Source organism: Carcharodon carcharias, chromosome 3 (assembly GCF_017639515.1).
Source record: "Carcharodon carcharias isolate sCarCar2 chromosome 3, sCarCar2.pri, whole genome shotgun sequence".
Classification (NCBI taxonomy): Eukaryota; Metazoa; Chordata; class Chondrichthyes; order Lamniformes; family Lamnidae; genus Carcharodon; species Carcharodon carcharias.
In genome coordinates, this window is record NC_054469.1 from 45,532,331 (window position 1) to 45,545,558 (window position 13,228).

The 13,228-nt window shown below is 44.4% G+C and overlaps 1 protein-coding gene across 3 annotated transcripts in view; it reads right to left on the bottom strand.

The window, feature by feature from the left end:
* Positions 1 to 13,228, bottom strand: part of ccny (cyclin Y) — a 266,160-nt gene that overhangs the window by 59,035 nt on the left and 193,897 nt on the right. For all 3 annotated transcript variants that reach the window (XM_041184299.1, XM_041184301.1, XM_041184300.1), the window contains exon 3: positions 6,410 to 6,444. In XM_041184299.1, coding sequence (XP_041040233.1) covers positions 6,410 to 6,444 — 35 coding nt within the window. The remainder of the gene's footprint in view (positions 1 to 6,409; positions 6,445 to 13,228) is intronic.

A 13,228-nucleotide genomic window follows, 5' to 3' on the forward strand; every position in this document is an offset into this window, starting at 1 on the left:
AAGGGGAGCACGGTGAGGAGAACACTGAGCGCATGGCGGCAGACCTCGATAATCTCCAGGCAGGCAGGGACACCAAGGGCGCGTTGATCCAATGCTCCTTGAACTAGGCTGCCAAAGATCTGCTTCCACCTCATGCCAGGGCTGCCGCCACCATTCTGGATGTCTGAAATGACCATTTCATTTACACCTAAAGTCCAATCAATGCTCGTGCAATAAAGTATTGAGCCACTCTCATCCAGCAATACGTACTGGCGTACCTTGCACCAGAAAGAAAAAAGGTCAAGCGCATAGAGGCCATCAGAACCAAAGCAAATTTACTGTTATTGTCACATTGAAAGCATTACTGGTGTCGATGTCCACACCAGCAGACATAGAGACCAAACATAAATTAACAGAAAATCACCCGTGGACTGTTAGTCTTGTGCTCCTGGTGCCTTTAACTTGCGTTTCTGGGTGCTGCATATTGATCCCTGCACCCCCCCCCCCGGTCATTCTGGACCTCCCTGTTCACCATTGATGGATGTGCACCCAGCTGAGATACTGGGTGCCTCATCCATCTCTCGTACTGGCACCGCCCATTGGAGCTCACTGCTTGTATGAGGGCTTGTAGGTCTGAGTGCAACCCCAGGAACCCCTCATTCTGTTCCTGGAGCTGCTTCTCCGTGAAGGTCACCACTCTCTCAATGGAGGAGGCAGCGTGCTCATCCATGAGGGTTAATGCAGTGCTCAGACATCAGGCTCCGCAATGGAGACTACAGCACGCAGATCCTCATGGATCTCTGCCAGATCCTCCCGCACATCCAGCATCTGCCACCTAATGGACGACTCCAGAGGCTGCCCATCTGCCTGTGACTGAGCATCCTCCTGGTTCCCAGCAGTCCTCTGATTGCCGGTGCCCAGGGCACTCTCTGCCTCTTCAAGTGAGTGTGAAGTGCCCTCACCAACATGCGCCAACATTCTAGCCGCCAATTTAATGGCCGAGGTGCTGGTATCTGCGCTGGTGCCTGGTTCAGAAAGCAGGTGTGATGCAGGTGCAGATGCAGCCCAGTGGTCATCCAGTGTCAGGGGTGGCCCTTCAGGGTCCAGAGAGCGAGGGCATGCTGGTGAATCTAAGGGAAAGCAAGGACATGTCATTAGTTAAAGTCATCACACTGTCACCGTGCATGCCAGACACCCTGGTGAGACAAGGGAGATGTGCATCACGGTGCCATCGTCTTTCAATGATCAATGGGGACTCCATGTTTGAGGCTCCCATCAATGAAGAGGTTACACTAGAATGGTTGTACAATCTGAAACTTTCATCTCTGTGCGCTGAGCTCTGACCTTCGTCTGCCACCCCCGCCTCTCCACGCCCGGTTGCATGGGAAGCGTGCCGGCTTTCCAGCTCAAGGGTGCCCTGCTCGAATCTGGTGAGCAGTAACAGGTTGGCCAGGCCTTGGTTATGACTTGTCTTCTCCTGAAATAACAGAGGATCATTGATTAGTCCACTCTCTACCTGCAGTGTCATTGCAGCCTGGCCAACCCCAAGTGAGGAGCACCTGGCAGGGCACATCCAAGTCGTGGCCATCTAGCCACAAGACACTCAGTCCTAGCAGCCAGAGATCACGCACCTGGCCAGCTCCGGCGTCATTGACAGTTGGCACAGACTCTAGCACCCCTGAGCTCCATGTGGGGGAACGGCCACATCTTAACACTTCTGCACATTGACCCACACCAACACAGTATTCACCCTTCCAGGGCGCAGCAGGTCATTGAACCTCTTCTGGCAGTGTACCCATGTGCACTGCACCACGTCATAGCTGCTAACCAGCACTGCAACCTCCTCCCACACCCTCTTTTGTGTGGTGCGGTGGCCTCCTCCTCCCATCTTTTGGGGGGGGGGGGGGGCGGCGTAAGGGTGTCCCGCCTGGGAGCCACCTCCTCCAGAAGGACCATGAGGCACTCATCCAAAAAGCAGAGGGCCGAGTGCCCACCTGAGCTGCCCTCCTGCCTGGTGTCTCCAGCCGCACTCGACTCCATAACTTGAATGTTCAAGACGCAGAGGAGACTTTCTTCCGTGGCAGCCTGGGCCCTTTTTAAACTGACCGCTGGGTCACCATTGGGCCTGAGGACTAAGAGGCACCTGCCCCCACCGGCCCCTTCCTAACCAGTGGGGAGCCGCGTTTCATGCTGGGCAGGCTTCAATTGGCCCGCCAGTGTGAAATCGCAGCCAGGGGCTGATCACGGGCGGCAGGCCATTTCCCAGCCACTCCCAGGCCCACCGACCTCAAATTTCTGCCCCAGGTGTGTCCAGCATTTGCAGAGTAGTATCACTATGGAGCTCAATAGCATAGCACAGCATTGATAATTCTGTTTGACTGGCTGGAACCTAGGCAATATAGAATTATAAGCAACAGGCAAGTATAAAGAGAAACAAAGAAATGGAGGAGAATGAGAACAATTCAAAATCAATGTAACCACCATGCCATAAAAAAAAATCTATAAGAAACAGGGCCTTACCACACTGAACAAAAAGTCCACAGGACTAGTGCAACAAATGCTTTAAAGGATAAAGGAAAAACTCGAAAAAGATAAGGAGAAAAAAGAAAGGTCATACCATGATCTAAATTAAAAGTAGAGAAAGGAGTGAAAGAAATTGACTGCACTCACACTTTCCTACCCCCACACTTTTCTAACCCAATAAGGAATCAAGCCTAATCTATACAGGAATCAGAAACAAATCTAATGACAATATTCCCCGACGTTTCTTGGCATGTATTCACATGCCATTCTTTCACAGAACCTCAAAGCTACGTAAATGTTGCCCTCTTCTTGTAGTCAAAGTGCTTTCAAGTCCAAACTTGGTGCTACCTAATCATCTTATTTAGTAACCTCCTCTGTCCCAGGTTTCTCAATTTTAATAAAAAACACGGTTTGAATCATAGAATGGTTACAGCAGAGGAAGCGGCTCTCTGCAGGAGTAACACAGTCTCATTCCCCAGTAGCCTTGCAATTGTTTTCTATTCAGGTAATGATCCAATTCCATTTTGAATGCCTCAATTGAATCTGCCTCCACCACACTCTCAGGCAGTGCAATCCAGATCTTAAACACTCGCTCCATTAAAAAAAACTTTCCTCATGTCACCTTTGGTTTTTCTGCTATTCACCTTAAATCAGTCTTCTCTGCTTCCTGATCCTCCTGCCAATGGGAACAGTTTTTCTCTATCTAATCTGTCTAGGCCCCTCATGATTTTGAACACGTCTATCAAATCTCTCCTCAAAATCTTCTCTTCTCCAAGGACAACAGTCCCAGCTTCTCCAATCTACTTACTTAATTGAAGTTCCTCATCCCTGAAACCATTTGCGTAAATCGTTTCTGCATCCTCTCTTAATGTTTTCACATCCTTCCTAAAGTGTGATGCCCAGAATTGGGCGCAATACTCCAGTTAAGACTGAACTACAGTGTATAAAAATTCCCTATAACTTGTTTGCTTTTATGCTATATGCCTTTATTTATAAAGTCCAGGATCCCAAATACCTTATTAACAACGTTCTCAACCTGCCCTGCTATCTTCAAGGATTTATGTCAGTATACCCCCAGACACCCCTGCTCCTGCACCATGTTTAGAAGTTTAGAATTGTATTCCTTATGTTGTGTTGCCTCTTGTCATTCTTCCTTATCAAAATATATCACTTTACACTTCGCTGCAATAAATCTCATTGGTCATGTGCCTGCCATTCCACCAGCCTAAGTCCTCTTGAAGTTGATTACTCTCCTCCTCACAGGAGGCAATACTTCCAAGTTTCACATTATTTGTAACTTTTGAAATTGTACCCAAGTCTAAATCATTAATATAGATCAAGAAAAGAAGTGGCCTGAATACCAACCCTATGGAAAATCCATAAAATGCCTTCCTTCAGTCTCAAAATCAACCGTTCACCGTTCATCTCTGTTTCCTATCATTCAGCCAACCTCTTATCCATGCTTCTGTCCTTTTTATTCCCTGGGCTTTAACTTTGCTGACAAGCCTATTACATATCACTTTATTAAATGCCTTTTGGAAGGCATGTACACCACATTAACTGTTTTACCCTTATCAACTCACTCTGCTATCTCATCAAAAAACTCAAATCAACTTAGTTAAACATGATTTGCCTTAAACAAATCTGCACTGGATTTCCTTAAATGATCCACATTTGCCCAAGTCTGTTAATTTTGTCCTTGATTATTGTTTTCAGTCTAGTCCTTTTACCTTACAGAAAACAAATCTGGTTTCACATAATTTACCATTGAACTCAATTTTACACTTTGTCATGAAAGCCCATTTGAATCTCACAAACATGTACTATCTGAACTAGACCTCAGTGCTGCATTGAAAGGTCACTTGTTTAATAATGGTGTGATTTCATGGTTTATTAAGCGGGGTCCACTTATGCACACACATCAACAGGAGAATTTTCCCTCCTAGGATTTGTCACCCTGAGGAAACACACCAGTAATTGTTGACAGCTTTTCATTTATTAGTAACAGTCAAAAACAATGATCATACTGGAGGAGGCCAGGTTTATTTTTAACTACATAATTTCCTCTGCCCCATTGTCTCTTATATCTCAACCTGCATCTCTCCTCAATTCAGAGAATGGACAGTGCTTGACATGCTCCTCAAGCACCTAACATTCCACTTCTACCTATCACTAAGTTGTCCAACAGCAGCTTGTTTTGACTGTTCCTTCACTTTTCTCCCTATCCTCAAAGGGGTGTGAGGAAATGAAGAGACCCTGCACTCAGCATCTAGCAGGGGACGTGTATGAATTGTTGATGTCACAAACAAGGTTACAAAAATTGTTGTTTAGGCTAATCCAAATGCCTTCTGTCCCAACCCCACCCCTACTATCACTACCTCATGTAACACTAACACTATACCCAGATTCTCCTTTATTATGTTGTGATTTAGCTTTGCATTACCTCTCCATTTTTAGTTAATTCTTTCTTCATTAACATTTTTTCTTATGTTTGGCTATTGTCTCCCTTTTCCCTACAGATAATTTTAGCTCTCACAATATGGTGCCAGCTTCCAAAACCTGACCAAATTTTAACTTCAAGACAACATGAAAACTGAATTTCTTCACTTATTCTTGCCCTTTATAAGTATGGAAATAATATTTTGACTCAAATAGTTTCTTGATAGTACAAAACTTGAGTATTGCTGACAAAAGAATGATAAAGCTTTGTGTCTGGCACTAATAAGGACAGTTGCAAGAATGCCAAGTTTGAGAAAAGGGGTGTTGATTGGTTGACAAGTCAGCTCTGATTGGTTGACGACATTGCCATGGCGAATGCACCAGGGAGCTATTGCCCTCCGTGCTTTTGTTTATTGAAAAAGGTGCAATGCTTGGACATATTCCTTTTGCCTGCAGTGGGCAGGTCCCTGAGGAAACATATCTGTAATTGTTGACAGCTATTCATTTATTAGTAACAGTCCAGGTCCCTGTATATGAATATATGTAGCTTCTAGCAAGCATATGTGAGCCAATTTGCAAAATGGCTGATAATCTTAAATTGGCTGTTAGCACATTTGGGATTGTTCAGCATGTGCTGCCCAATCACGGAATCGCATCTAAAATTAAACATGGGGCTGGATTTTCATCTTCGAGGTGGGTAGCAGGAGCTGGGAAAATTCCCGGCTTGGTGTGTCCATCTCAGAAGAAAGTGCCAGCAAAGTGCAAAAATGATTTATTCTATCGCACCTTTAACCCACATTGGTGAAAATTGGAAACCTCAGGAATGAGGTCAGGAATCCTGGAATCGGGTCCCAGCTGCCATTTTCGCACCTCCACAGAGTCTCCCCGACTCTATGAAAATCCATCCCAACACATTGAGTTTTGCAACGACAGGTTGGTTGAGCATGATCAGTGCTCTGCCTATTGTGAACAGATGAAGGTAACAACGAATTAAAGATTATCAGTCAGGCTCACAATGTAGCTTACTTATGCTTGCTAGAAGCTACATATGCAGAGACCTGTCCTCTGCAGGCAAAAGGAATATGTCCAGACATTGCATCTTTTTTGAATAAACTAAAGCATGAGGGAAATTAGCTCCCAGGTGCATTCGCCATGGCAATGTCTTGACCAATCAGAGCCATTTTGCCAAACAATCAGCACTCCGTTTCTCATGCAATATAAATTGCTGTTCCCTTTGAAATTTATCATTTTTGTGTCTGTCCTGATGAGTGCAACTTTGATTCAAATTAGGGTGATGAACAAAATAACAACAAAATAGTCAGTTTGTTCTAAGAATTTATTTTCCTTGAAGTCAAAATCTTCTAGGGTATCATCTAGCTATAATGACTAAATTCAGTGTCTAGAACAGTTGAATGGCTATGCCCAGACCATAGGCAGAGCCAGAATGCAGCAAAAAAGCACTACTTACGTGGTTTATATAGAGGCTTTTCCGTTTCTCTCTCACTGTAAAACATAGAATAATAAACATTAAAATAGTAATAACAGCTTACATTTAATATCAAAGATCCTAAAGGGCTTCATAGAGGAAAATTAACACCAAACCAAGGAAGGGAAGATCAAGTGGAATGGCCAATGCTTTGGTCAAATAGGTGGGTTTTAAGGAAGGCCAGAGGATTGGAAATTATAGGAAGTAGGGGTGGAGGCATTGCAGGTATGCAGAAGGTGAGAGAGATAGAGATGGAGGAAGGGAAGGGTGTGGAGCTGAATGGATGGTCTCTAACTAGGAAAACAAGAAATAAGAAGAAAGGTTTCAGGAGACAAGAGACAAAAAGTCAGCGTTGTCTCTGGTTATGCCAGCATGTTGACCTGCCTCCCCACCCAGTTGACTGTTTGCTTATATTAGAACCATTATAATGCATCAATTGATTTTGGAACCTGTAATTTATATACATACTACATAAACAGAAAAAGATACAAGAAAGATAGAAGTAAAACTCACGAATATATGGCCAGACACCAACAGAGACAGACAGAACCAAAAGAGGACACAGTAACAGCATCAGATACATAAGGAAAACACATACTTGTAAAACACAGGGTGCCTCATGTAATTTGCTGCTGAAGGTCCAGTGAGTTATCAGAAATTACATTCCTTAAATACTTAAACATCCTGATAATTAATTCATTCATGACTGTAAGAGATGGCCTAACATGTAATTCAATAATGATGTTAAAATAACATTTTCAGGAAGTTATAGAGTTATACAGCACAGAAACAGGCCCTTCAGCCCATTGTGTCTGTGCCAGCCGTCTAGCACCTATCTGTTCTAATCCCATTTTCCAGCAGTTGGCCCATAGCCCTGTACACTATGGCATTTCAAGTGCTCATCTAAATCTTAAATGTTAAGGGTTCCTGCCTCTACCATTCCCTCAGGCAGTGTTCCAGATTCTAATCATCCTCTGGATGAAAAAAATCTTTCCTCAAATCCCCTCTAAACCTCCTGCCCCTTACCTTAAATCATTGTCCCCTGGTTATAGACACCTTTGCTAAGGGGGCAAGTTTCTTCCTATCTACCCTATCTATGCCCCTCAAAATTTTGTCCCTCCTCAGTCTTCTCTGCTCTATGAAAAACAACCTTAGCCTATCCAGTCTCCCTTCATAGCTGAAACATTCCAGCCCAGGCAACATCCTGGTGAATCTCCTCTGCACCCTCTCCAATGCAATCACAAGTTGATGTAGAAATTTAGGCTCAAATTTTTGCAGGCAAGCAGGGGTTCTGCCCCTTAGCTAAAATGGTGCTGGAGCCCCCACTCTGGAAGTCCTAGCCCTGAACCCAGCACCTACCATTTTGACTAGGGGCGGGGTGAACAAGGGCAGGTTTTAGTTTGCACATCCATGGGTCATAGAGGCAGCTGGATGTGTAAAAGCGCAGCTGCCTTCAAACAGGTGCAATTTTCATTAGTGGTATGACAAAAACATGACTGGTAGGTTTTAGACTTGTGAGGAAAAATCTAAAACTTCTGGAGTTATTTGGAGGGTAGGGTACATTTTTGGAGAAGTAGGTCCCTTGTTGGAGAAATCCAGGTGCCCCTTCAGGAGAGGTAAACTGCCTTCTGGGAGAAGTCAGGTGTCGGTTGAGAGAGATCAGGTTCCCTTTGGGAAGAGGTCAGATGCCCTTTGAGATTGTTAAAAGTAGACATGAAGCACATAGAAAGTGCATAAACTCAAGTTGACAATGCATTTAAATCCCAAAACTAAAGAACAGCCCACTGTTGAAAAAAAAAATCAGTACTTTTAATTTCACTAGCTGTCTGTTGACATACATCCCAAGGGCTATCATAATAGGGTTAGTGCTGCATGACTATTTCCACAACCTATCATCACAATGGGGGTCATTAAGTTCACAGTTTTGTTGACAGCTCCAAGCGGTTATGAAGTCTTTGATGGAGGGCTATGAATACAGGTTCTTTTATTTATTCATAGGATGTGGGCCTTGGTGGCCATCCCAAATTGCCCTTAAGGAGCTGAGCTGCCTGCTTGAGCTGCTGCAGTCCATGTGGTGTAGGTATGTCCACAGTACTGTTAGGGAGAGAGTTCCAGGATTTTGACCCAGCAAAGGAACAGCAAAGGAGGTGTGAAGGAACAGCGATATATTTCAAAGTCAGAATGATGTGAAGCTTGGCGAGGAACTTGCAGATGTAGTGCTTCCAGGGGTCTGCTGCCCGTCTTTCTAGACAGTAGCAGTCCTGGGTTTTGAAAGATGCTGTCTAAGAAGCCTTGGTGGATTTCTGCAGTGCATCTTGTAACTGTTACTACTGTGCATCAATGGGGAAGGGTGTGAATGTTTGTGGATTGGGTCTCAATTGATACGAAGTAGAGAAAGTTTAAGTAAGTTATATTGGTACTTGTGGGTGTTAGGAATGAATTTTAGCTTTAAAGTTTAAGTTTGATTTATATCACTGTGTGTTAAGAAAAGGCCAAGTTGGGTTTTAGTTTCACTTTAAAAGATGCCTGCATTTCTAAAGAGATTTTATGACTGTAAGAGAAGTTAAGCAAACACAAGATTAGAAAAACTGGGGTGTTGCTGAGCAACAGCAGTCCAGAGAGGCAGGTCCCTCCCACAGACACACACACAAGAAACTAGAAACAGCAGTTTTTGAGTTCAGTTTTGAAGATAACTGTCAAGCAGAAGCAACCTAGAGGGGGCAGATAACCAGTCCCAGGCTAAAGAAGAAAGTCTCCAAGAATCTAGGGGAACGGTACATGGGAAAGTCCCAAGCAGAACTTCTAGCCAAAGGAAGGACAGGAACCTGGAAAAATGTCCTGTTAAGTGAAGTTAAGAGTGAGGGGCATAGAAAGGTTCCAAGCTTCCAGCTATAAGATAGCTTTTGTAACTTGTGTTATCCTTACAAATCTGTGTATCTTTGTAAAGGTATAGTTGTGGGTGAAGGAGTATTGTAATATAGTTCATCTTTTCTTGTTGAATAAATGTTTTATTCTTTTGTTAAAAGCTCATTAGCTGACTCTTGTGACTCTGTTCAGTAGCCCCTCTCCATGTATCTAAACAAACAAATAAAAGTTAGGATCTAGCAAGCTGGGTTCCACCCTGGGATCAGGCTTGGTCAGTGGTAACCTCAGCTAGGGATCGTCACATAATCAAGTGAGCTGCTTTGTCCTGGATGATGTCGAGCTTCTCGAGTTGCTGTTGGAGCTGCACTCATCCAGGCACGTGGAGAATATTCCATCACACTCCTGAGTTGTGCTTTATAAATGGTGGACAGGTTTGTGGAGTCAGGAGGCGAGTTCCTTGCCTCTGACCTGCACTTGAGCCACAGTTTTTATTTGACTGGTCCAGCTCAGTTTCTGGTCAATGTTAACCGCCAGCATGTTGATGTGGGGGGGGGGGGGGGTGGATTCAGCAATGGTAATGCCATTGAATGTCAAGGGGTGATGGTTAGATTCTTCTCTATTGCTTGGCACTTGTGTGGCGCAAATGTTACTTGCCACTTGTCAGCCCAAGTCTGAATATTGTATAGGTCTTGCTGCATTTGGACATGGACTGTTTCAGGGCCTGAGGAGTCACAAATGGTGCTGAACATTGTGCAATCATCACTGATCACCCCCACTTCTGACCTTATGATGGAAGGAAGGTCATCGATGAAGCAGAAGATGCTTGGGCTTAAGGCACTATCCTGAGGAACTCCTGCAGTGATGTCCTGAACTGAGATGATTGATTTCCAACAACCAAAACCATCTTCCTTTGTGCTAGGTATGACTCCAACCAGTGGAGAGTTTTCGCCCCCAATTGCCATTGGCTCCAGTTTTGCTAGGGCTCCTTGATGCCACACTCGGTCAAATGCTGCTTTAACGTCAAGGGTAATCACTCTTGCCTCACCTCTGGAGTTCAACTCTTTTGTCCATGTTTGAACCAAGACTGTAACGAGGTCAGGCACTGTGTGAACTTGGCAGAACCCAAACTGAGCATGAGTGAGCAGGTTATTTCTAAGCAAGTGCTGCTTGTTAGCTTTATTGATGACTCCTTTCATTACTTTATGGCTGAGAGTAGAGAGGGTGGTAATTGACCAGGTTGGATCGGTTCTTTTTGTGGATGGGGCATACGCGATGGTGGGTATCCTTAAATGTGAAGACAGGGCTTTGTCTCCACAAGGACTATGAAGTGGTCACTTCTAGCCTCAGCCCAGTCTAGCAGCTCTGTCCTTTAAGACTTGGCCAGCTCAATCTGTAGTGGTGCGGCTGAGCCACTCTTGGTGATGGACAGTGAAGTCCCTCATCCAGAGTGCTGGTTGGAGTCACGCCTACCACCCTCAGTGTTTCCTCCAAGTGTTGTTCAACATTTGTTGTTCGGCTGAGGAAAGGGGTCACTACATGGTAGTCAAGTTTAACCTGATGCCATGCGTCTCAATGGGGGACAGAGTTGATGTTTTGTCTCCCAGGGCAACCCCCTTCCGACTGTGTACCACGGTCCCACCACCTCTGCCTTGTCCTGTTTTCCACCGGTGTCCTGTCCCATCAGCTGGACAGACCCAGGGATGGTGATGGTGGTGTCAGGGGCAATGTCTGTAAGATATGATTCTATGAGTATGACTATGTCAGACTGTTGCTTGACTAGTACGTGAGACAGCTCTCCCAATTTTGGCACTAGCCCCCTGATGTTAGTAAGGAAGACTTTGCAGGGTTGACAGGGCCAAGTTGTCCTTTCCACTGCCTAGATCAATACTATGTGCTCCATCCAGTTTCATTCTTTACTGACCTTCTAGGAGTTTGATACAACTGGAGTGGCTTGCTAGGCCATTTCAGGGGGCATTTAAGAGTGAACCCAATTGCTGTGGGTCTGGAGTCATTTGTTGGCCAGGCAGATTTCTTTCCCTAAAAGACAAATCAAGTGGGTTTTTTTATGACAATCAACAATGGTTTCATGGTCATCATTTGACTTTTAATTCGAGGTTTTCATTGATTGAATTCAACTTTCCCATCTGCCATGGTGAGATTCGAACCTTGGTCACTAGAGCATTACCCTGGATCTCTGGTTAACTAGTCCAATAACAATACTACTAAGCCAGCATCAAGGGATTAAGTACTTGAACGAATTTTAATGTACTGAATGAGTTATTATGAATGAGATTTTTTTTAAATAGTGAAGTCATCGATAGACAATCAGAATTTTAGTTTATTTCATGCTCCTGAGGTCTGGCCATGTTGGATTCTGAGTAAGTCGGCATGGAGGGTGTAAGGGTAAAGGGTGGGGTGGAATTGGCATGCTTTGGCACTAAGTTGGCATAAGAGCTATATAGGGCCATGGAGGTGAGCAAAGGGTTACAGGCTGGCATAGAGGTATGAAGGACCATAGCGGGGCATGAGTTTGTATGGATGGGGCCTGGGGAGTGTATGGGGGGGATGAGGGGGTGTGAGGTGCGAGGGCTAGAGACTGTTTTCTTGTTTACTTGTAACTGGGACAGAGCACCATGGCCTTTTAACCTGGCCGCCTCAGCACCCGGCAGCCCATGTGGCTGTCTCCGCGCTGTTTCCGGGGGGTGGGGGGGGGAAAGTGGGCCCAACTCCTGTTAGCACCCATCACCACCAATCCCCACACAGAATGAAAAGCCAACCATTTGGGGCACTTCCTCCCAAGTGGGGTTTGAGAGGATTTTCCTGACTCTGCACTCCCAAAATGGGAGCGGAAATTCAGCCCTTACGCTCCAAAAGTGACGGACTTTCCCCGAGGATGTTGTTTTACGGCTCAAGGGAGTTTTCAGTGAGATGGAATTCTATTCAAAGCAAACTATGCTGTGTTAACATTTTTACTTGCTTCAGCTTTCAAACCTACACACTCAGCAAGGACACAAGTGAGCACCAGCTTCACAATCTTCCAGGGCTGCCACCAGCAGAAGCCAGATTGTACGCTTATCATTAGAACAGAGAGGTAAAACACAGTCTTTGACTTACTCTATCACACCCATTCCTAGCCACCTCATGGATGCTCTAGTAGAATGCTGTCTTGCACTAATATACTTACTCCAAACTGAGATGTGAAGGAAACCATTCCCTTTGACTTGAACTGTGACCACCACTAATGCACTTCAGATTACTTGAACTCATCAACAAGGTTTTATTTAACCTGCTTTAAAAAAAATTAACGACTGCAAATCTTTTGCACTAACTTTAGTGAGTGGATTGAAACATACACTGTCTCCTTTAAAAAGGAGTTTGTTGAATGCTCCCAAGTTTAACACAGAATCAACAGGTATTAAAACTTGATTATCTTTCGAGTTCCCGAAGGGCCTGTAAATTTTTAAAAGCTGCATAACTGCATATCTTTCTCCTCCATGCTGTAAGACTGGTCTTTTCAAATCCATCTTGTATAACTGCAATTGTGTTCTCACTACTTTCTCTCTCCCAATGCTCCTTCTGCCCCAATTCTCAGCTTGACCACTAGATGGAGATTTTGTGCAGGAGTGGTGTTTCATCTCGAGGGAAATGGGGAAAAAAGACTGTGCCAACCATCCTGCCCTGTAAGACATTCTTTCTGTTTGATGATGGCGCAAGTAGATACCCATGAAGAAGCTTCTATCACAGACATTCAAAACAATCTAGTTAAAACAGAAAACGAGACTCAAAGTGAAAGTATACAGCCTATGCTCTGTTGCTAGCTAAGATTAGTAACTGAAGTTCAGCATACATATAATTAGATATATCAACTCTTCTTTTGAATGCTCCACAGACAATATGCCTTTTATAAAGCTTTGATCATTTTTAGTACTTCTTACT